The sequence below is a fragment of the Dunckerocampus dactyliophorus genome, chromosome 2 (assembly GCF_027744805.1).
Source record: "Dunckerocampus dactyliophorus isolate RoL2022-P2 chromosome 2, RoL_Ddac_1.1, whole genome shotgun sequence".
NCBI lineage: Eukaryota > Metazoa > Chordata > Actinopteri > Syngnathiformes > Syngnathidae > Dunckerocampus > Dunckerocampus dactyliophorus.
In genome coordinates, this window is record NC_072820.1 from 26,433,628 (window position 1) to 26,458,306 (window position 24,679).

Sequence of the window (24,679 nt, forward strand, 5' to 3'; positions counted from 1 at the left end):
GATAGTGGCATAAAAACGTGATACTGGTAGATACCTACATTTTTCTTTTTTTACCGATAACCGATTTAAAAAAAGGCTGTATAGATGGACATTTTAATGTTCATATGGCCAGGATGACACCACAGTTTGTTCACATACGATGCAAGCCCACGTCCTTTGCGCTTTCCACAGACTCTTTTGTTCCTGTCCGCTCTGACTGCCTTGAAGTCGGCTAGCTCCACGGTAGCATCCGGGACACTACATTTTAGCCATTCAGTGATATCAGTGGGTGGACAGGGAATCACACCTATGTGGGATGTCGCATGGGACGTAAAAATGTGCTTGAATAAACAAACAGAGCTGCTTGAAAGGCAGCCACTCGTGGCGGCGGTGTTAATTCCGCGACAGGAGATATGTGATGTTACACATACTGTATTGGTAATTGAGAGTTAAAAAGTACATAGATAGATACTTTATTAATCTCCAAGAGAAATTCACATTTCCAGCAGGTATGCAAAAATGTCATAATAAACTTAATCATTTAATCACAAAATAAAACAACCAGGGCAAGACATGAGAGATAAGAAAAATAAGAAAATAGAGTAAGAATAAAAAAAAAATAAATACAGAACCGATCACGTGAAATTTGTAGTGCAATAACACATAATAAATAATAATACATAATAATTAGGGATGTCCGATAATATCGGCCCCATATTGGCATGAAAATGTAATATCGGTCAATATCGGTATCGTTTTTTTTCTCTATAATGAAAGCCGATATGGCCTTTAAGCACCACAAGCAACATTTCTGTCAACACGCAGCATATACTTGAACTCATGCTTTGCTTAACTGTGTTCAGGGAGGCAGGACGTGGTGGGCTGTCAAAACACCACAAATGTTGAGCGTAGTAGCTCATCGACATATATGTGTAGACGCCGCATTGAGCGCAGAGCCATACGTCGACGTCGGTGCCATATTGGATGTGGTACCAGTCGGAGCGGAGAAGATGCCTCATTCATGTGCTGCAAACCAAATCCCAGGGAATGACATTTCACAGACAGTGGCGGAGCTACGGGGTGGCCAGGGGTGACTGTGGCCACCCTCGGTCACTCTCCGGCCAGCCCAGTGGCCACCCCCATGGCTGGGGGACAATTTTGACAAATGCGGCTCTGTGGTGCAGAACATTAGTACAGCCTAACCGCCGTTACCGCTTGGATGCATTTCACTGCAGCACACAACTTTCCATGTGGAGGAGCTGTCAATAAAACTGCATCTTGAATGAATTGCAAGCGGTAGATAGGTTTTCCATGATTACTTTGGTCGGTTTCGGTCAAGTTTTGTCACTTGACTTTGACTTAAATTCTGAAGTGCGATTCAGCACATAAATCTGTTAATATTGGAATCCCTCTGTAGCAGCATGAGTGGGCATGCAATCCAAGGAGTCTAGACTTAAAACAGGAGTGCTGATTGGCATCCACTTCTGTTTTATGCCCTGCGTGGGTTTGGCCACCATGATGGGGAGCAGAGTCCAGAAACTATCCATTGAAAACATATCCTCGGCACACTGCTCAGCTATTAATTGCTCTAATAGACGGTCCAGAAGCAGTGGCGCAGCTACGGTGTGGCCAGTGGTGGCTGTGGCCAACCTTGGTCATCTAGACACTTCAGGTATCAACTTATTGCCCATAGACTGCATGATTTGGCCACTATAACATCGTTATGAGAGCATAATTTGCCGACGTGGAAAACACAGTATTCCCGCAAACAATTCATTCATTCATATGTCTTTGGGGTAGCGGAAATGTAAAACAAACACGGAAATAGCCTCAGGCAGAGGCGGTAGTTTGCTTACGCGAGATGTTGTTTAAAGCCACGTCGAGAAGCTAATAGCTGATGTTGTATCCATTAGTTTCACAACAGATATGTGTTAATTCCAGGAGATATGTGATGTTACAAATATAGGCATTGGTTGATATCGGAATCGGAAATTGAGAGTTGGACAAAATCGGCATATTGGCAAATAAGCCAATATCGGACATCCGTAATAATAATAATAATACATAATAAGGTATACAAGTCCAGTCCTGTCCAGTTTAGTTCTTCCACGACAGGAGATATGTGATGTTACCCATAACGGTACCGGTTGATGTTGGAATCAGAATTAAGAGTTGAACAATATAGACATATCGGTTATCGGCAAAAAAGCCAATATCAGACAACCCTAAATAGTAGAGTTTGAATTTTTTGAAAGACTAAAGTTCATACGAATGGTACGCTTTTTCACCTATATCTAGCAGTTTTTTTTAAATACATGTCACTTATCATATCTACACGTGTTTACAACATTACAAAATAAATTTTTCACAATGTGGCTCTCACTGGAAAAAGTTAGGACACCTCTCATGTACTTGAACCACTTTGGACATATACACTGCCATACTTGTCCAATGTAATAGATGCCATATATCTCATACTAAGCACTAACATTAAGGAGTGAGACAGGAGGACACAAATGTTAGCAACACTAGCATAGTGTGATAGTGTGATGCTAAAGTGCTAACAATACAATAACATTGGAACAGAAACATCATGCTAGGTTAGTCTATTCGCTGAAGAACAACTTACATAGCTTCCACGTCTGTATCTGACTGACAGATAGTTGGCAGAGCTCCAAGTGTTGTTTTAATATGTGTAGCAAAGCCTGAGTTCTTTTTTTCTTTGTCAAGTCATCTCGCTAAGGATGGGTCAGAAGCGGTGTCACCTCCATGAGGAAGGAGGTTTTCCTTCATGGCATCTTTCCTTCAAGTCTTTTAGCGTCATGATAGATTTTTCCAGGACAGATTTTTCCAGGAGCACATATATAAGTCCATTTGGAATAATAATTTGCCATTTAAGGATCTTTGTGAGACACTATCGTCTCATTCCTAACTCTCTTTGGTGCTCTAACATCAAAGTTAAAGGAATTAGTCTTGAAATAAATCCAAAAGCAGACATCTCCCCTTGACTTTGCACTGAACACGTTCTACATTTTAAAGCCTAATTTGTTAGAAATCAGCTCTCTTGAATTATTAACGCCCCTTCCATGCCAGACTCCACAACTCATGCCTATTTCAAGCCGAGCCTAAATCAGACCAAGAATAAAAGAAGTTATTTGTGCACCAGGGATGGAGTGACCATTCATCCAGGTGACTCTGACCACACTTGACACGCGGCATTAGGAAGAAAACCAAATCCTCTGGAAGCTGATTAGAGAACTGCAGGTGACTCGGTGACTCCCTAAAAGAGCTCATTTGCATGCTCCTCTCATCTCCAATGCTCTCTCAGGAAGCCCTGGCGGATAAGGTCAGCGGTGTCAGTCTGCTCGCGTGCCAGCCGACACATCAAACGTGCTCCAAGCGTTCCAGCAGAGCCGTCGAATGGACCTTCACATCCTCAAACCCTAACACGCTAATACAAACAGTAATACAAACAATACGATACGAAACGATAACGTAAGCCAATGCATGTTGTGGTGGAAATCTATATGAAAAAGTGCACTGCAAATCAACAAAAAAGTGCTGAAGTGCTGAAGCTCTGGCTGCTTTCAAGATGTTGAACAAAAAGAATCTTGCAGTTTTTTAATCATGATGCAGCGGCATGCACCGCGCTGTCTATCCCCGCTAATGCACCAGCTAGTTAAGTTTCCTGCGTTTGTTTTGATGTAAAGCTTCCCGTCCTTTCCTCTCATCTGACAACGGTATTAAACGTCTCAGTGCCATCTGGAGCCACGAGAACAAACACGCTGCTTTTTAAACGTCACGTTTTAATTGGTAAATATTTACTTGCAGGGAGCTCTCGGCGGGCACTCGCACCACTTCTGATGAAGCGATTTTTCCTGCCTGTGGGCGTCCCGCTGCTTTCTTTGATTGGGGATGTTCAGATAAATGCAACCTGTGGCAGAACTGTTGACAATAGCAACTAAATAACCAATGAGACGCTTTTTCTCCAAGGTGCTGCTAGACGCAGGTTATAACCACTGGTTCATGTTATTTTGCAAAAAGTACCAAAAATTTTGATGTTGGCCATAGGAGTGTATCCGGGTTGGAACGTATTGCAGCAACAAAACCAAGTAAAAATAGTCCTGGCTGTCCTGGCTGCTCAGTACAATAATGCTCAAGCAAAAAACAGAATTCATACCATAATGCCGTTATTCAACTGGCGGGCCGTGGGCCAAACCTGGACCGTGAATGGCATCAAACACATTCATTAAAAACAGCAGAGCACGCCTGACATACAGTAGAGAGGATCTTTGACATGCGTTTTTGCAGTAGATTCCCAAAAACAGCATTACTCCTGTCATACAGAGGATCTTTGACTCACAGTTTTGCAGTACATTCATTAAACAGCAGAACATTCCTGTCACATGGAGAATCTTTGACTAGCCTTTTCTTCAGTAAGTCCTCAAACACAGCAGAGCGCTCCTGTCATTTGGCGGATCTTTGACTAGCACTTTTGCAGTCGATTCCTAAAAAGAGCGTGTTTTTGCAGTACATTCATAAAATAGTCTGTCATGTGGATAATCTTTAACTAGCCTTTTCTTCAGAAGGTCCTTAAAAACAGCAGAACAGCGCTGTCATATAGAAGATATTGGACTAGCATTTATGCAGTCAAGTCCTAAAAAGAGCATTATTCCTGTTATATAAAATATATTTCACTCTATTTTTTACAGTAAATTCCTAAAAACAGCAAAACATTTCTTTCTTTTAGTGAATCGTTGCAGCGTTTTCATCAGTAGGTCATTAAAAACAGTAGTGTGCATGTGTCAGACCAGGATCTTTGACTCATGTTTTTGCAGGAAATTCCAAAAAACAGCAGAACATTCCTGTCACATGGAGAATTTTTGACTGGTGTTTTCTTTAGTAGGTCCTTAAAAACAGCAGAACCTCCCTGACATCGAGTATTACTAGTACTAATATGTATTATACATCAGCTTCTGTTTTTTCCACAGGAAACACTATGCCTCTGTCACAGGCCATCCAAAGTTTGTTTTTTGTAATTATACAGCGATTAACTTCTTGAGTTTCACTTTGGAATGGATTATTTTCCGAAATTTCCTAGTGAATGATTTGTGTGTCTTTCATGCCGCCCCACGTGCTCATTCATCTCTGCTTTGGAAACAGGAAAAAGGCATACCCCTGACCCACACATCAGTGTCATCGGCAGGGGGATGCAGAGGTTGCCACTTACCAAAGCACAGTAGGTTTCAGGCGGGTCCCCACACGTGATGTTCGGGGGGTCGAGGGCCACTCGCAAGTACTTTGTCATGTCGGTGGCTTCAGGCTGACAGGCCATGTAGTCCCATGCTAAGCCCTCCTCCGTGTAGATCTGGGACTTGCACACGTCATAGTGTCCCCAGGCTGCCGGGTAGTGTTGCATGGCGTGCGTCACACTGCCGTACACGGCATGCATGGTGAGCACAACGTTCAAGAGCATTGTTGATCTTTCACTGGAATTCTCCTTCTATTTTATTTTTTAACAAGTTCTGTGGCAGTGATGATAATATGTTCTAGACGGACCTCAGCTTTGAGCGTTGTAGTGCAGGTGCCTTCGGCATCGGCGACAGCATCCTAGCTCGCAGCTCCAGGCCACGATTAGCCTCTGTGTGTGCCCGTTTCGCCTTCAATTAGCGGCCACGTGGTGTGCCAACCAGCAAGCGGCGACTGGCGGGTCAGCTCGCGGTCAGACGCGATGTGCAAAGAGGACGCAGCTGTCAGATGTCTCGGTTTGATCTCGCTGGTGTTTTTGAGCCACGGGCAGCGTCCTATGGAAAAGAGAAAAAGACAGTTTGGTGCCATGTTTGTCAAATATAAACACTTCAGATGATGCTCAGTGTGGCTTCGGGGCAGTAAAATGAGTGCGTAGGGAGTTTAACCAGCGTGCGTGAATGCTGCACTCTCTGCATGTCAAAGTAAAAAGCATGTGACAAAGTGATTTGATGTTAGCCCTCCTCGGCTTTACGTGCATCCCTGCGTAATAACCTTGCCAAAATCATTGTATGAAATTCAAGAGGAGCCGCAGCCCCAAAGCCCAATCTCCATTTGATTTTCATACAAAAGGGCTTATTTCCATCTGCCCGAGTCGCTGCATTTAAGTTATTGCTTTTCCAAACCACTGCCTCGTTGGAACCCATCGGCTGCGCCTGTCCCCGAGCCTTCACAGGCGTTTGGGAAATATTCAAGTCTACTAGGGAGACAGAAATGCTGTATTTGAAGGATTGTACTTTTGGGCGGCAGTGCCATCACAAGGCATCAGTCAGTCGGGCTAACGTGCTGACACGCTAACAGTGCCTGGCAGAAGTTCGCTGAGAGTCACAGAGTGGCAACGCCTGTTGGGGAGGGGGCTACAGTGGCACAGAATTGCGACATTGCAGGTAAGCAGTCTGTAATTTTTCACTGAGTAATAAGACTAGTGAGCTGCCAAGACATTTTATGATGACAAAAAAAAAAGCCACAGACCACATTTTGACACCCCTGCCCTGTTATTATTAAATAATTGCACTTGCATTTCATTCTTAGCATTATTTATTAATTATGGTGACAGATAACGGGTTTTTAAATCAGAAGTCAAGGAAGCAAGATTGTGTACCGGTAATTTATTGTTAAAAAAGGGTGGTGTAACAGAAAAATGGTGAAATAATTATAATTGTAGTTCAATAATTGAATAGTCAAATAATTAGATTAAATTAAAATTGAACAGAAACTGCATGCAGCACACTTTTCCGTCCAAATGGAAAGAAAAGGCAAAAAGTTTCTCTCTTTGAACACGTTGGGATTGTTGAGCTGCAAAAGCAAGACCTCTCGCAGCGCGCCATTGCTGCTGAGGTTGGACGCAGTTACATAACCATATGAAACTTCTTCAAAGATCCTGTGGTTTATGGAACAAAAAAGTCAAGTGGTAGACCCAAAAAATTGTCACCAGCCCTGAGCCGGAAGATCCGATAGGCTGTCTGTCAAGACACGGGACCATCCTTGGCCCAAACGAAGGTTCTTCCTGGTGCCGAGTACAGTCCAATAACCATCAGACACCAACTGCGAAAGAAGGCATTTAAGAAGAAACCATTTCTTCAAATGCCTCGACTCCTTCAGTGCCAAAAAAACCTGCCTTTTTGGTATTTGCACAAGAGCAACAAATATGGGACATTGAAAGGTGGAGGAAAGTTTCATTCTATGACGAGAAAAAATGTAACCTTGACGGTCCAGATGGCTCCCAACGTTACTTGCATGACAAGGAGATCCCACCTGAGATGTTTTCTACCCGGCGCAGTGGAGGGGGGTCCATCATGATCTGGGGTGCTTTTTCCTTCAATGGAACAATGGAGCTTCTGGTTGTGTGGGGGCATTAAACGGTACCTGGCTATGTGGAGATGTTGCAGCGGGCATCCCTCATGACTAAAGACCCTCGTCTGGCTTTTTTAACACGACAACGTTGCAGTTCAAAATGGCTGCCTGACAAAAGACTTCTTCCTGAGAAATAAGGCCACTCTTTTGGACCATCCTGCATGTCCCCCTGATCTAAATCCAATTGAGAACATTTGGTGATGGATGGCAAAGAAAATTTACAAACATGGCCATCAGTTCCAGACAGGGGATCCACTAGAGAGGGATGCCCTCCGTGAAGCCATCTTCACGACTTGGAGCAACATTCCCATTAGCCTCCTGGAAACACTGCCATCAAGCATGCCCAAACCCATTTTTCAGCTGATTAACAAGAATGGCTCAGCTACTCATTATTGACTCCTTTTTTCAACATTTTATTTTTATTTTATGAGAATTTCTGCTTTTTTTGTCTTAAACTTTTGATCAGTGGATGAATAGCCTCATTGACTTTAGTGCTTGTTTGCAATAAATTGCTGACTCCAAAATGATTTTGTCTCACTCCCATTTCTTCTTTTTGTGTTTTGAAGTTCTACTTAGAACCTCCTTAAGATCCAACAGTGTAAAACAGGGCTCACCAACCCGTCGATCGTGAGCTACCAGTCGATCTTTGGGACTTTGCCGGTCGATCGCGAGAACATTTTTTAAAAAATGTATTATCATATCAGTGCCCTCACCTCCCAGACAGCGACCAACAGCCACACATTTTGTCCACTGAACACGCCCGTACGCCCGCCACTAAACAGGCAGCAACCCGTGAGCCCCAGCAAGGAGTCCATTCCCCAAAACCCCGCCGGAGATACACCAGTACTGGCTCACCTCATACACCGACACACCACCGCGCGAGCAAAAAGGTCGAGCGAGAAAGGGAAGGGGTGACAGCGTCGCAGCAATGTGCTTGCGCACACAACAGTAATAATTGCACGTTCATAAGGCTCAAAGTCTGCCTGTGCTACCTCAAAGTGAGGGCACAAATATAACTTCATAGACGTGCACCTCCAAAAAACCTTTGAGCCACGACGACGACGCTCGTTAAGGGCTGTCAGTTGTTGCGCTTTGACCAGCCACTCTCTCCTCAATCTGCATCGCTCGTCCACTACACAGAGCCAACAAGCCAAATATTTGTGGTTTGCTAATGAGCAGACCCCACATGCCCAACCCAGACCAACAGCCACAAAAGTAGGGGTGTTGGGTGCCCAATGTGCGGCTCAGCGACCATTGGTGGCCCGTGGCTCATTTGACATTGCATCACTGCTGAAGCAAAATAAAATGTAAAAAAACAGCAAAAATGATTTTAAAAAATCAACAAAAGGCTCAATTACAAAAAGCTGAAATGTTGAAACCAACAACAAATAATAGCTAAGCATACAGTATATGTGTATATACTGTATATATAACATGATCTCTGCAGATATATATTTTTCAAGGATCTTGGTCTTAAAAAGGTTGGTGACCACTATGTAAAATGTAAATACTTGCAATTTTACAACAGGTCTTCAAATTTTGATCACGAGTAGATATGTGTCTTATTGATGTGCGTTATTTGCAGACTACTGCGGGCCACATCAAATGGTGTGGTAGGCTGCATACAGCCCTCGGTTGATTGACATGCGTGTTCATGTCGATCAACACGTGATCACACCGATGAATAAGACATCGCTTTCCTGCGGATGCGCCTCTCCTTTTTAAATTTTATAAATATAAATGTCAGCCGCTGATCTGAGCGGCATCATAGGCGGTGGTCCGTCTTTCATAAGGCGATGCTTGGCTTTCATTATGAAGACAGACAAATTAAGCACCAGCAGGAGCCGGGTGGTGGAGCAGCCCCCGTCCTTATATGGTATATTTAATTTAATAGGGTACACAGGAAGCTAATAAGCAGCAGCACATGGAGCTAATCCTGCAAATATTGCAGCGATTCCATTGATGGAAATGAAAGTGGGATGAAAGACAGACAGGTGTCAGCATGAAAACTTGGTGCTGTTATTTTCTCTCATGAACACAGGTGTCTAAAGTCTGGCCCAGGAGTCATATGTGGCCTGCGACTTTTTTTTTTTTTTTTAGCAAAAAAATTAGAAAAAAAGCACACAAAAAACATGTTTTTACCTTCAATAATGATTTGTAGAAAGCGTAAAGGGCAACGTGGCTCTCTGTGACCACATGGTCATTTCTGAACAATTATATTGTGCAACCAATTCTGTCATAATGCTCATCTAGCTCATCTATGTTGGATCGGTTTTAGACTTTTAGCATAATCCACATTCTCCTGGCAGTTTTTTTTTTTTTTTTAAGCATAATGGCTGCAACAAATCCACATTTATTCACTTCTGATCCGATCCCGATACCAGATTTTCAATAGCTGCCGATACGGATTGTAGTTACATAGTTATATTTTAGTTACAACAGACATCATAATACTGACAAGGAGGTGGTCGAATAACAATCACTTCATTGAACAAAACAAAAGAATAAAAGATTATCAGCAAATGTAGCTAGAAGAATATCAGCGAAGTTAACTGTCTCCATAAATGCACACAAACACAACGTTAACGCTTCACAGACAGTCGGACAACACAGAACTCTTTATCTTTAACTTAACATAACATAATTTCCGGGTTGCTACATTATTATTATTGACTTGATATGCGACTGAAATAAACTCCTCTCTACAGGCAAGTATGATGTTGTAGCCGCCAAGTTTTGTGTAGTGTTAAGAGTTTATGATGTCCAACTGTTAGAAGCGCTTGTGTGTGCGTGTGTGTGTGTGCATTTGCTGATACTCTTCTGGCTACGTTTCTGACAACATTAAAGCACAGACGAAATCTCCGCATGCGGTATCAGATATTTCCGATATGTGAATTACGCTGGTATCGGAACCTGATGCAGACACTGGATTGGATCGGTCCCATCCCTAGTTCTTGCTCCTAGCGGACCTGAGTTAATACAGTACTTCACAAAAGTGAGTATACTGCTCACTATCTCATTATATCTTTTTGGTGTTGTTAATAAAAAATATTTGGCATATATGATATGACAGGACTATAAATCTCTATGGAGGGAAATTTGCGTTGTTTTATCCAATCAAAATAAAAATGGATTGGAAATCAAATGAATGATTCGCAAACAAAAATAATGGATTTGAAATTTCAAGAAAGCTTTGTCAACAAAATTATTATATTATTATAAAAAATGTTGCTTTTGTTTACATTTTTTTTTATTCTCATGAAACTATACATTTTGTTTTCGAGAAGTTTTGCTCAAAATAATTCTGTCTGCAAATATTTTTTCAATTTAAAATCCATTATTTTTGTTTGCAAATCTTTTTGTCAGCAAAATATTTTTTTTGATTTCACATTATTTTTTTTTGTTATGTGTACAAGAAATAATGCAAATAGTGCTGATCCATTCTGAGCTGCTGATAAAACCCACTATTTACTGTTTGAAGCAACGTTTTCATGTTGGTAACACTCATACAAGTGTAAAAAGAAGTGAACTGAGGTCTTGCATGAATGGTGGATTTGGTTATCAAAATCCACTCTTTTTTTTTAAGGGGTAAATAGGTGGAGTTTGGAGGTTCCTCGGTGCTGTGTGTCTTTTGTGGGTGAGTCATTGCGTGACTAATGTGAGAGGCGAGCATTCAATATTGTCAAAGCAGAATCTCATTAAAGTGACAATTTCACTCGGAAAAAAACGCGAGGTCAGACTTTATAATAAAAAGTCATCAATATTATAGTAGCTTTCAGTATGCAGTGAGAGGGATGATGAGGTGGGGGGGATGACCACCTCACCCCCTCCCTCGCTCTCTCTGTCGCTTTCACTCTGGCCGTGTTTTGGACGCCAGTGAAACGCCTCCTTGTGTGTACTTGCACGGTGTCCCCAGGAAGCTGGAGCGTGGAAGTGTTTTCAAAGTCAGCAGGCGGCCAAACACCCACCCCCCCACCCCACCCCCAAACCCCGTACCCCCCACCAGCATATCTATTTGATTCATTTGTACTCCTCCCTTTGTGTGCCAGTGAAATAACAAACACCCAATCTGCTCACATGCTGAAAGTTCATCAGTATTAAAACAGTAGTATGTAAAACAGGGTTATTCAAACTTTTTTTTCACTTAGAAAAAAAAAAAACCTCAAAGGATGCAGTGGCCATTTTGATACTTTTGATTTTGTCAACCTGCTAAAACCAATACATTAATACATAACACACCCTGCATCTCAGCTTTGTGTCATACATGGCAAAGCATACTACTATTACTAGCAGAGATGCTCCATATTGATTTTCTTACAGACATACCAATATTGTCCAGCACTGGGGTCACCAACATGGTGCCCACGGGCACGAGGTAGCATCCCACGACCACATGAGGCGCCCGCAAGCCTGCTTTTCATTCAGGTTTTCAGTCAATAATGTGAGAACACTCGAAAGAAATGCATTCTGAAAACAAGCATATTCAGTTTGTTTGGGTTCATTACCGATACTGATATCGGCAGCAAACTAACATCAAACTAATGTTGTGTAATGAACACATGATGCTTGTTTCACAAATTCACAATTACACAAAACAATAAGACAAATACTGTAATGTGCAATACAAGTTATAGAAAAAGGGCCATATTTATTTGAAACATTTTATCTCAGCAAAATAGTCATTAAAAAATGATGAGCAAGTAAAATAACATAATCTCTTACTATCAACAAGTAAGACAGGTTAGTCTTAATAAATGTTCAATTAAGAATCCAATTCAACCATACCATTTGGAAAGCTGCACATTTCTATGAGGCACAAACGTCTGTATAAAAACAAAGCAAAGTGCAAAGTATGAAACTCTGGACTAACACAATGGGTGAAATGATAAAGTTGGCTCGTTCAGCACATCACGCATGAAAGATATTAAATTAGATATTAAAACATTTAAGATTACATTAGAAGAAGAATTCAAGGACGATGCTTTACTCCGCCCCTCGCATAACCAGCGCTTTTGTTGCAAATTACATATTTAAAATTGAAAGAACACACTTGGAAATAATTAATTCATTCAGATATCATTAACAGCAGAAAAAACGATACTGATATGAACCGATATCTCATTTTTATGCCAATATTCTTGTTACATTATGCCTTTTTTGCTTCTTTTTTCCGATTTTGCTGGGGGTTTTCCCCTGGTTTTCTTGTCGAAAGTACACAAAAATACAGATTTAGCAAGAACGATGAAGAAGTACATGTCTCTTATGACATCGCAATATTTCCAGATGTTTACGGTCACATAAATCGGCCCTCGGGCCTTGAGTTTGCCACCTGTGGAGCGGATGAGGATGCTCAGTGGGAATCATGTGTCCATGGACACGAGAGCACACTGATGAATAAGATGGATGCTCTTCTCCTTTTTAAATTTCATCAATATATGCTCTTAGAGGATTATGGGATAGACCAGGTGGGGGTGTGGGGGGTACAATTAAAAATAAATCACACTTAACGCCTCTATTCAATTAACCGCCAGGGAGCATGGCCTATCAAAGCAAATAATTATCAAGGTTTTTCATTAGCACAGGGTTAAAAAAATATGACATTAGCAGCTGCGGCTGTAGGTAACCTCCTGATGTTGTTTTCGAAATAACGCCACAAGATGGCAGCAGCTGCATTTACTGTACTGTTGTTGACAATCAACTCATCAGCGCTATTACACCATTGGCTCTGCTGCTGGAATACACTTTCCTTTCCACTTTTTTCATGCACTCCAAATGATCATTTAAGTGAAGAAAAATGAAGCTGTTATATGTAATGAGTTTCCACATCAGGTAATATCAGCCTCCTGCAATTATGGCCTTCTTCCAATCAACGCCCTGTCTTCTCTGTAGGTAAACACTTGATGTGACAAATGGAAACTCTTTCACGTGAAAAACCAACACTGACAGGACGTAATCAACGCTACCTTTATGCAACAATACCGACTATTACGCATCTTTGTACAGAGCACCTGCTCGGGTTTTTCTGTGATTGTTTGTTTTACACATTTGCACACAATCGAATGGCAAACTTTTGCAAGGCGGCCAGTTGGAGCCCTGCAATGCTTTTTTGCGCTGGTTGGCTGGAGAGTTGGGGGGGGCATCTTGAGCCAACAGCTCCCCCCAATTCCTCCAACCCATCGTCATGGTCCAACATGAGTCACGGCGGGATCAGTTGGCAAGCGCTGACACGTCTGTGCAGGCACACATTTGGCTTCTGATTGTCTTTGTCCTTCTGCAGCCCCCCCCACACCATACCACCCCCCATCCCACCCCCTCATCATCCTCCTCAGGTTCTCTCTCTCTTGTTGTTGCCAGTTTAGTAACCTTGAGGTAAAAATAATCACATTAGCTCACGTTTCTTTATTTTTTCCTTTTTCAAGAAAGTGGTAACATGACGCCCCCCCCCTCCCCCCCATCCCCACCCACTACCAACTAAACCCCTTCTTTCTTGCAACCATTGCTGCATTATTCATAGTAGAGCATGTCCGTTCATTTCCATATATTGGACTTTATTGTGCAGCAGTGATCAATACATCTTTTGCCAAATAATGTCACTTCATGCAATTTCACATGACTTCACAAGCCTTATTTAAGAAGAAACCATCCATGAAATACCACCAGACGCCTACTTCGGATGCAACGAAGTGCAAATACTCACATTCAACGGGGTCTGCCTGGATCATTCAACAAGTTATCCACGAGTCGCATTTTGCGCACAAAAGCCCTCACATCTTGTCCAACTTCCACCCAGCAAACAAGCACTTTTCTCCAAATATTATGCGCCGAATTGGACTCCGAGATGCAATCTTTGTGCAGTGCACGCCGTGCTGCAGGTGGTGGAGTGCACGCCGTGCACCAGGCAGGCAACGCAGCTTGTGGCGCAGCGCTACAGTATATTGGCTACAATCACTTCGAACCAGTTTTTTGTTGTTGTTTCTGTTTCGAGAGGACCCAAACTTCAATGTCAAAGTCCACCACGCAGTGCAAATCCACGGGCTTCCTTGTTGCACACGTAAAAGGGAGCGAGATAAGAAACCTTCCTCAAACGAAGCTACCAGGTCCAAAACTGAGGAAGCGTCAACGTGTAGAGTCCGCCGGGTCCTAAAGATAACATCTGCCGCGCTGAGCAATGACCTTAAACTTGCACAAACTCGATGAAATGGCGTGACGATGGACATGGGTGTCTTTTTAAAGTTGCATTGTTCACGATTCGATGTCGCTGAGGTGTAATTTTGCATTCAAACTTTTTTCAGTGCTCCGTAGCTGCAAGGTAGGCGAGAACGTGTGAATACAAAGCGTCACAATTTGCATTAAACTGCACTATTATGTTTTAAAAAAAGTTCCTAATCATGGGTAAAAATGATATCTTACCTTTCATTAAGTGTCGTATGATGGGGAGTAAAGAAAAGAAAACAAGTCCCCATGCAGCTCCAAGTTGGACATCAGCAGCAGCAGCAGCATCATATTAATAATTGGCCAAGGACGGCGCAGGACTCCCGGCGAGCGAGCAGCACAGTGCTGGGCTTCTCCCCGTGGATGTCAGCCTCTCCTCCTCCGTGGGGGGCACCACGCTGCAGCGCGCCAAAGCAGCGCCGTGACACGTCGCCCTCACCGCGTATTTTTAATTCTCGCCCTAATGGCAGCCAGGGTGGGGGAGGGTTGGGATGTAGTTGGGTGAGTGCAAGTGATGCTGGATGAGGAAGGTGATAACCGCGCCTGATGCACGAGCCTGAAGGTCACAGCAGTGATGAACATGTGCCAAACTACCTTATTTATGGCAGTCAACATGATGTTTGTTTATGGCACAGCAATTTGGCATGCGTCAAAAGTTTAGGGACATCTTCTCGTTCTATAGCAGAAGCAAAGCGTCTAGACATTTTTGACTGGTACTGTACACGTTAACCTCCTGACACCCGGAAAAGTAACCTTTTCATTCTGGAATTATGTAATCGTCTTGGGTGGGGGATACAAATGTCCAGTTTTCATGCACTTCACAGGGAACACTGGTATCTCCTGATAATTCTTCCAAATTCCATCATCTTTTTTACAGCAGTGAGAGGAAAAATATATATTTTTAAAGAAAGTAAAACAAAAATAAATGATCTACAATATAAATGATTTTATACCTGTACTTGGTTAAATATATTTATATTTAACATAAAGAAAATATTGTCAACCTTTCTTGTTTTTTAAAACAAAATATTGTGCCACACTTTTTCTGTTTATTAGAAAGCATTTTTTCGTCTTGGTTCCGCAAATCTACATGTACATCATGATCCATCATTGTATATGGAAAAAATAATAAGTCGTTCTTACCACCACAGAGGACATTGGACTAATGTGTTGTTTTTAGCATCTTAAAAATGACAGTATGCTGCCAAAACCACTTGAAATTATTCATTCAACATTCAACACAAACACAAGAACTGACTTGTGTTGCCTTACGCTAGTAGCCACTTTGGGAAGTCCGAGTGTCTATTTCATTTGATAAACCCCAACAAATCACATATCACTAAAAAGCCCAGGATGTGTTGTCTGGAGCGCAGCATTTTTTATGCTTGTTGAGTGTTTTACAAATACTGTAATACTTGTGCTTGTCTCTTACAGAATACAAAAATGCATTGCTGGTTTCAGGGGTTTAAGGACCACGGCCAGCTCCTTTTCCAAAAACACCAGAATTGCAATCACATTGCGGTTTGTCTGTGTAGGCTCTCAGTCGTACAGGAATTGTCCATCGAGGAAAAGGCTTCTTGAGACGTCATCTGTACTTCTGTGAAGAAGGTGTCGGACGTTTCGCTCCTCATCCGAAGAGCTTCGTCAGCGAACTAATAAGTGCTGGTAGTTTAGGCCTTAAATACAGTAAGAGAGTAATTGCGGTTTCTTGCTGTTTCGCCGTTGACTATATGGCCTATTTTAGTACAAAAAAAAGCATATTTCACAAAATTCTACATGTTTTTGGTCTAAATTAAGCATTTTCAATCATAAAAATGACTAAATGAACTAAATTACAAATAATCCACAGAAAGTTGAGTTGAGGCAACTGGACTCTTCTTGTTGGTTGAAGATGTTTGACCTTTAATTCACAAGACTTTATTTCAAAATTTTAGGTGAATAGTTCCTCTCTTTGGGTCGTTCACCTGGCTGTTGGCAAAAGAACTCGTTAGTGGCCATTGTTCCTCTAGAACGTGACAATCTTCGAAGGAGAGATGACAGGACTTGATTGATGGCATACACCTCCTCCTCTGTTCAGAGAGATCAAACCTGCATCAAACCTTTCAAGTTTGATGTAGATGGCCTCTTTCATACATCTTTCAAACCAGCGGTCCTCTCTATCCAGAATTTGGACGTCGTTGTCCTCAAAGGAACGAATGAACGGCTGACTGGAGTTGAAGAAACTGCCCCCCTATATTGTGCCATACGTACAGGGAGTGCAGAATTATTAGGCAAGTTGTATTTTTGAGGATTAATTTTATTATAGAACAGCAACCATATTCTTAATAAACCCAAAAGACTCATTAATATCAAAGTTGAATATTTTTGGAAGTTGGACTGGGGCTTTTTTAGTTTTAGCTATTTTAGAAGGATATCTGTGTGTGCAGGCGACCATTAGTGTGCATAATTATTAGGCAACTTCCTTTCCTTTTGCAAAATGTTTTAGAAGAGGGACTTGACAGGCCCAGAAAAGTAAAAAATAGTGAGATATCTTGCAGAGGGATGCAGCACTCTTAAAATCGCCAAGCTTCTGAAGCGTGATCATCAAACAATCAAGCATTTCATTCAAAATAGTCAACAGGGTCGCAAGAAGTGTGTGGAAAAACCAAGGTGCAAAATAACTGCCCAGGAACTGAGAAAAGTCGAGCATGCAGCTGCCAAGATGCCACTTGCCACCCGTTTTGCCATATTTTAGAGCTGCAACATCACTGGAGTGCCCAAAAGCACAAGGTGTGCAATACTCAGAGACATGGCCAAGGTAAGAAAGGCTGAAAAACGACCACCACAAGACAAACAAGACACACAAGCTGAAACATCAAGACCGGGCCAAGAAATATCTCAAGACTGATTTTTCTAAGGTTTTATGGACTGCTGAGAGTGAGTCTTGATGGGCCAGATGGATGGGCCCGTGGCTGGATTAGTAAAGGGCAGAGAGCTCCAGTCCGACTCAGACGCCAGCAAGGTGGAGGTGGGGTACTGGTATGGGCTGGTATCATCAAAGATGAGCTTGTGGGGCCTTTTCGGGTTGAGGATGGATTCAAGCTCAACTCCCAGTCCTACTGCCAGCTTCTGGAAGACACCTTCTTCAAGCAGTGGTACAGGAAGAAGTCCGCATCCTTCAAGAAATACATGATTTTCATGCAGGACAATGCTCCATCACACGCATCCAAGTACTCCACAGTGTGGCTGGCAAGAAAGGGTCTAAAACAAGAAAAACTAATGACGTGGCCTCCTTGTTCACCTGATCTGAACCCCATAGAGAACCTGTGGTCCCTCATCAAATGTGAGATTTACAAGGGGGAAAAACAGTACACCTCTCTGAACAGTGTCTGGGAGGCTGTGGTTGCTGCTGCATGCAATGTTGATCGTGAACCGATCAAAACACTGACAAAATCCATGGATGGCAGGCTTTTGAGCGCCCTTGCAAAGAAAGGTGGCTATGTTGGTCACTGATTCATTTTTGTTTTGTTTTTGAATGTCATACATGTATATTTGTGAATGTTGAGCTGTTATATTGGTTTCCCTGGTGAAAAGAAATAATTGAAATGGGTATATATTTGTTTTTTGGTAAGTTGCCTAATAATTATGCACACTAATGGTCGCCTGCACACACAGATATCCTTCTAAAATAGCTAAAACTAAAAAAGCCCCACTCCAACTTTCAAAAATATTCAGCTTTGATATTAAGGAGTCTTTTGGGTTCATTAAGAACATGGTGGTTGTTCTATAATAAAATTAATCCTCAAAAACACAACTTGCCTAATAATTCTGCACTCCCTGTATGTGTAGAGGTTGTTTGGTTTCACCAATGTAGACTGAACTGAAGAAGAACTGAAGAAGCCATTTGGATTAAAGGCGAAACGTTGTCAACCAACACGAGGAGTCCAGTTCCCTCCATTCAGCCTCCTGCAAATTACCATGACCTGGATGACTCAGAGCCTACACAGACATAAAATAGAAATATAAGACATTCAGAAGACATACTGTACTCACGCAGTCAAAGACAAAGACGTACACGCATATCAGTGTTGCCAAGTCTGCTTATTGTAAGCGACTTTGGGCTTGCTTTTTGTCAATTGCGAATTCCCACGTTGCCTGTAGTTTTGGGCTCGTTTTCAGAAATAATCGCCTGTGTCTGTCGTGAGGCCTTGCAACACTGACACTGATGTAAAGTAGCATCATCATCATCATTGAAAAAGTTGCAGTATTAGGTTAGTGTTTGGGTGTGTAATTATAATGTACAAGTACGTAGGTTTTGCCTGTATTATTATATAATGTGCAGTAAGTGTATCAAATTAAACAAACATTAGCTAGGTGTGTGTGTGTGTGTGTGTGTGTGTGAGAGGGAGTCTATATTATGTCTTATTTTCTGTCATTATGTCTACTATATTGGGTGATGGGAGTGCAAAGGTGACCATGGGGTGTTGTCATGTCTAGAGGGCTCTAATAATGTTGAAAATTGCATTTAGAAGGTTAGAAAAAGATTTTCTATGCTCTAACTAAAAGGGGCAGGTATCAGTTAACTATGATAAACCTGTCCATGCAATAACGGCTTCTTATAAGGATGTGGCTCAGTTAAAAATCAGTTGATTTTAGATGGAAGAAAACAATCGGCATAGTTTGCATTTCTGGGTCAAACTGTTCTTGCAGCAATTATTTTAACAATTAAATTATGAACACAACTTCTTTAGATAGCAGAGTCGTTACCACTGAACCAACAGCGCCTCTGCTGGCAGCAGACACGTATTGCACTCCATTTCACTTTCAAAATTGCTTCAAAAGGTAATTAATTAAGTCAAAATTCTGCTTAATTAACTGAACTCTTAACAACCAAATTGATTAGTTTGCCCATCTGAAGCGACAAACAGATACAGTGGTGAAAAATGAGAACGCCCCGTGGTGTAACTCTTCTACTACCAAAGCGTTGCACACAAAAGGGTGAAAATGTGTCCAAACATGCACCCTACTGTGTTGCCTGCGATATTATTTTTTTGACAAACACACCACTTGGTGGCGCTGTTATTTAACCACATAAATCGGATTGACTTGAAATTTCTTACAGAGCTCTTTGGTGTTGAGGGTAATCACCACCAAGGACTGACAAAGATGTGTGTAAAATGTGAGCAAAAGACTGGTTGAAAAACACGGCTGCCATCAAACACAATGTCTTTGCAGGGACACAGGCAGTATTTAATTGTCTATAAGTCATTGAGCATTTGTCTAATGATGATACAACTTTGATGCTATCTGTGTTACATGTATGCTAGCATGTCTTACAAAACATTTTAACCACAACCAATAGGGGGCGCCAACAATGCCAAACTCATCAAGACATTGCATTAATATTTGACATAAAAATCAACATAATTCATACTTGAATGGCTGATTTAGCCACCTGGATTTATCCTGCATGCAAAAATAAAGCCTGATTGTAAATAATTTGGACAAATTCTATACTTTGGATTTTAGAAATCAATATAAAGTTGAGTTAATGAGCAGGGAGGAGCTATAGCTTGTCATTCAATGAAAAGTGATGATTTTATTGCATCATATTGCTCCATCAGTGTGTTTATTATGGGCTGAGCTGCCTTCACTAAGTCATACACACACAAAGCTAAATGCTTCACGCTCTGTATTGATTCCTGAGCAAATCAAAATGCAGCAAAAGTTGTATTCAAAGAAGTCACAATGACATTTTTTTTCTGTGTGTGCTGATTATGCTCCAAAGTGCTGCTGAATGACAACAAATCCAAATCCGAGAAAGTGGAGGTTGGCATCATGCGGGGGAGCCTTTGGTCGGAGCGACTGGTGCTTTTGACATTTCTGTTAACTCCTTCCCCCATCAAGCAGCCTCAAACATGACTCAGCTTCTTTATTAGGAATCAACAAACAAACAATACAACATAAACACACTTAATCAAAGCCTAAGAAAAAATAGAAGAAGTGGTACTTGTACAGTAGTAGTGTTGAGTACAATGCGCTACAGTGCTCCGTATTCCCCCCACCCTCCCATGGTCAAAGGCTGCAAGGTCAGCTGGAGGATTCCCACAAAGCCCCTCGCTCTAAATCACATCAGAGAGGCAGGAATTTCTCCATGAGCGAGTCCACGTTCCCAGCGGCGTCTGCCCTCTTGCCCCTGCAGACAGATGCAAGCTTTTGTGGGAGGGGGCATTGAGGGTTTATTGATATTGTTCCATGTCTAGTGGAGTCCACCTGCCACTGCTTTGATCATGTGTGGCCCCCGCCTGCATGTAGGGATGCAGCAGATACAGTTGATATAGTAGTGTACACTTGATGGACACAAAGAGTGCTGGGGTCATTACAGGAAGTACAAACATGGAGTTTTCTCTACTTTGTTGCTATGACAGCTTCTTCTCTTCTGGAAAGGCTGTGGACGACATGTTGGAATGTGTGAGCTTGCTGATGCTGGATTGTTTTAGCTAGACCAGGAGTGTCCAAACCTTTTCCACCGAGGTCCACATGGTGAAAAAGTAAAGGGCCACTTTAATATTTTGAAAAGCAACACTTGTAGACAGGCTAAGAAGTTATATATATTTGAAGAAAACTGCATCTCAGCTTTATGTGGTGAAAAAGGTGAAAAAAATTATTATTTGGATCAACTTCACTCTTTGCGCTTCTTTTCCCCATTTTAACATTTCTCTTTGTAATATTATGAATTTATTCCCATAACCTTACAATTTTTCTCCAACCTAATTTTCAAAATATTCCAACTTTATTTTTTTTCGAAATATTACAGCTTTTAAAAAAAACCATATTTTTTTCTTTATTGAAGCTCTATGCTGCTAAAAGCACATTATTTTTTCATAAGAAGAGTTTATTCTCATAAAATTAAAAAAAGAAACTTTTTTTCTTGTTCCAATACAACTTTTTTCTCTGAACATTTTGACTATTCTTGCAAAATTACAGCTGTTTTTTTTTTTAACATTTTCCAAGGATTTTAACTTTCTTCTTGTAATTTTTCCTCATAATTCTGACATTATTTCCATTTCCATTTTTAATATTACTACCAGAATACTTTGACTTTACTCTCGTAACATTGTCATTTTTTCTGCAGCTTAATCCAAAAATTACACCATCATTTGATGTTGTTTGTTTTTCATAAAATTACAATTTAAAAAAAGATAACGTCTTTTTTCTTTAATATCTCAACTCTATGCTACTAAAATGCCATTTTTTTCCTCATAATATTATGACGTTATTCTTGTAAAAATACATTTTCTCATTTAAGTACAACAATTTTCTCTTAATATTTTGACTTTATTCTTGTAAAATAATTGCTGTTTTTAGTTTTTTGTGTTAAATTATATATTTTGAATGTTCCACGGGCCACAAATGGTCGCGGGCTGTACTTTGGACAGCCCTGAGCTCACCACTCGCTGGAGGGGCCAAAGAGGTCGGGTGCAGAGTGAGCTGTGTGGCGGCTGAAGGCGGGGGCCTTAGCGGTCCGATCCTTGGTTGCAGAAACTAGCGCTTGGCATGTGAAAGGCCACCTCTGTGTTGAGGAAGGAGCCTGAGCTGGTACGTGAGGTGTAGAAGTACCGGCAAGATATACAGTAGTTGGACTCACCTCAATGCACAACAAGGGCTCTGGAACCAATCCTCTTGAGAGGGGTTGGTCTCTATTCCACTCTGCCGTTGCTAGCAGTGAAAGTCGACGAGCAGAGGTGGCAATTGTTGTTGCCCCTGGCTCAGGGCCTGTAACCCGGTGAACGAGAGGGTAGTTTCCCTTCGCTTTCGGGTGGAGGGACGGGTCCTGACTGTTGTTTGTGCTTATGCGTCAAACAGCAGTTCAGAATACCTGCCCTTTTTGGAGTCCTTAGAGAGAGTGCTGGAGAGTGCTGCCTCGGGGGATTCCCTTGTTTCTGCTGGGGGACTTCAGTGCTCACGTTGGCAGTGAGAGTGAGACCTGGAAAAGTGTGACTGGGAGGAATGTTCCTCCCCTGATGTGAACCCGAGCGGGGTTTTTTTTTATTGGACTTTTGTGCTCATCACAGATTGTACATAACGAACACCATGTTCAAGCATAAGGGTGTTCATATGTGCACCTGGCAACAGGACTCCCTGCGCCGCAGTTCGATGATCAACTTTGTGGTCGTGCCGTCGGACTTGCGGCCACGTTTTGGACATTCGGGTGAAGAGAGGGGCAGAGCTGTCAACCGATCACCACCTAATGGTGAGCTGGCTCTGATGGTGGGGGAGGATGCTGGTCAGACCTGGCAGGCCTAAACATATTTTGAGGGTCTTCTGGGAACATCTGGCAGGATCCCCTGTCAGAAGGCGCTTCAACGATCACCTCCCGGTGGACATTGAGTCTGAGTGGGCCATGTTCCGTGCCCCCATTGTCGAGGCGGATGATCAGAGCTGTGGCCTTAAGGTGGTTTGTGCCAGTCATGGCGGTAATCCCAGAACCCATTGGTGGACATCAGTGGTGAGGGATGCCGTCAAGCTGAAGAAGAGTCCTATCGGGCCTTTTTGGCCCATGGCACTCCGGAGGCAGCTGACGGGTACCGGCAGGCCAAGCGGTCTGCAGCTCTGGCAGTCACTGAGGAAAAAACTCAGACATGGGTGGAGTTCGAAGAAGCCATGGAGAGCGACTTCCGGATGGCTTCCAAGAGATTCTAGACCACCATCCGGCATCTCAGGAGGGGGAAGCAGTGCATGGTCAACACCGTGTATGGTGGGGATGGTGTGCTGCTGACTTTGACTGGAGATGTTGTGGACCGGTGGAAGGAACACTTCGAAGACCTCCCCAATCCCACCGACACATCTTCCGATGAAGAAGCAGTGCCTGGGGACTGCGCCATCGGCTCTCCTATCTCTGGGGCTGAGGTTGCCGATGTGGTAAAAAAAACTCCTCGGTGGCAGGGCACCAGGGGTGGATGCGATCCGCCCGGAGTTCCTTAAGGCCCTGGATGCTGGGCATGTCTTCGTTGACACGAGTCTGCAGCATCGCGTGGACATTGGGGACGGTACCTCTGGATTGGCAGACCGGGGTGGTGGTCCCCCTTTTTATTCAGGGGTTCTGGAGAGGAGGATCCAGAGGTCAGATGGAGCGAGCTAACCAGGGCCTGGAAGCCATGCTGCTCTGTTTGTGTCATCGGCACCCCTCTGCCTGGTCCATCCATCACCACCTGCGATGAGCCCACAGGGTTTGGCGTGACATCCGCGCTGCTTTGGGATGGCTGACCGGAACAGACAGCGGGTGGATCGACACAGGATCCCTGCACCATATTATCGCCCGGGCAAAGAGGTATGGCTTTCGGCACGCAATCTGAGACTTGCTGGTTTCTGGAGGAAGCTGGCACCGAGGTTCGTGGGTCCCTATGAAATACACTCCATCATCAACCCAGCAGCAGTGAGACTCAAGCTGCCTCCCAGTATCAAGGTCAACACAGTTTTCCACGTCTCCAGCCTCAAACTGGTCACCACTTGCCAGCTCAGCCCTCCGGTAGGGCCTCCACCTCCTCTGTGGGTGATCGATGGCGAAGAGTTATTTACTGTGAAGGCACTTTTGGATTCCAGAAGGAGGGGTAGGGGTGTGTAATATTTGGTCGACTGGGAGGGATATGAACCAGAGGAGCGCTCCTGGGTATCCCGCTCCTGGATCTGCGACCCCTTGCTTATCAAGGAGTTTCATGCGTGTCATCCAGATAAACCAGGTGAGATAGTGTTATGATTTGCACTTTGTTTGGCCTGCTGCCCTCTGCTGTGTCTTTGCAATCCTGCAGAGGACTCCTTCCTCCCACCTGCTCGCTTGCACACCTGCAGCTAATCAGCAATTAGGCCTTCTTAAGCTTTAGTGGGAAACTCTCTTGTTGCCAGATTGTTGCCTAACCTTGCCAGCGTTGTACAACTCCTTCCACGTTTTGCTCTCGCTATTCTCGGTTGTCTTTATTCCTTGCTGCCAACTCATCCCCTGTAAGTTGCATTTTGGTGTTTTCCCTTATTTGATACTTTGTCTTTCTTTTTGTCTAGTTTCCCGCTGACCTTCTGTCACCGGCGCCTTTTGTTAGGAGTTGTTTTTTTCTCTCCACTGTGAGCGCTTTTT

General features: G+C 42.8%; 1 protein-coding gene across 3 annotated transcripts in view; it reads right to left on the bottom strand.

Moving 5' to 3' along the window:
• Window positions 1–15,041, bottom strand: part of LOC129177034 (netrin-G1-like) — a 120,673-nt gene extending 105,632 nt beyond the window's left edge. For 2 of the 3 annotated variants that reach the window (XM_054767725.1, XM_054767723.1), the window contains exons 1-2: window positions 14,057–14,448; window positions 5,210–5,783 (exon numbers count right to left, since the gene is read on the bottom strand). In XM_054767725.1, the coding sequence (XP_054623700.1) occupies window positions 5,210–5,455 (246 nt within the window). In that variant the 5' untranslated portion in view covers window positions 5,456–5,783; window positions 14,057–14,448. Of the gene's footprint in view, window positions 1–5,209; window positions 5,784–14,056; window positions 14,449–14,769 lie in introns of those variants that run through there. The other variant, XM_054767724.1, reaches the window with a different exon arrangement.
• Window positions 15,042–24,679: the final 9,638 nt, after the last annotated feature.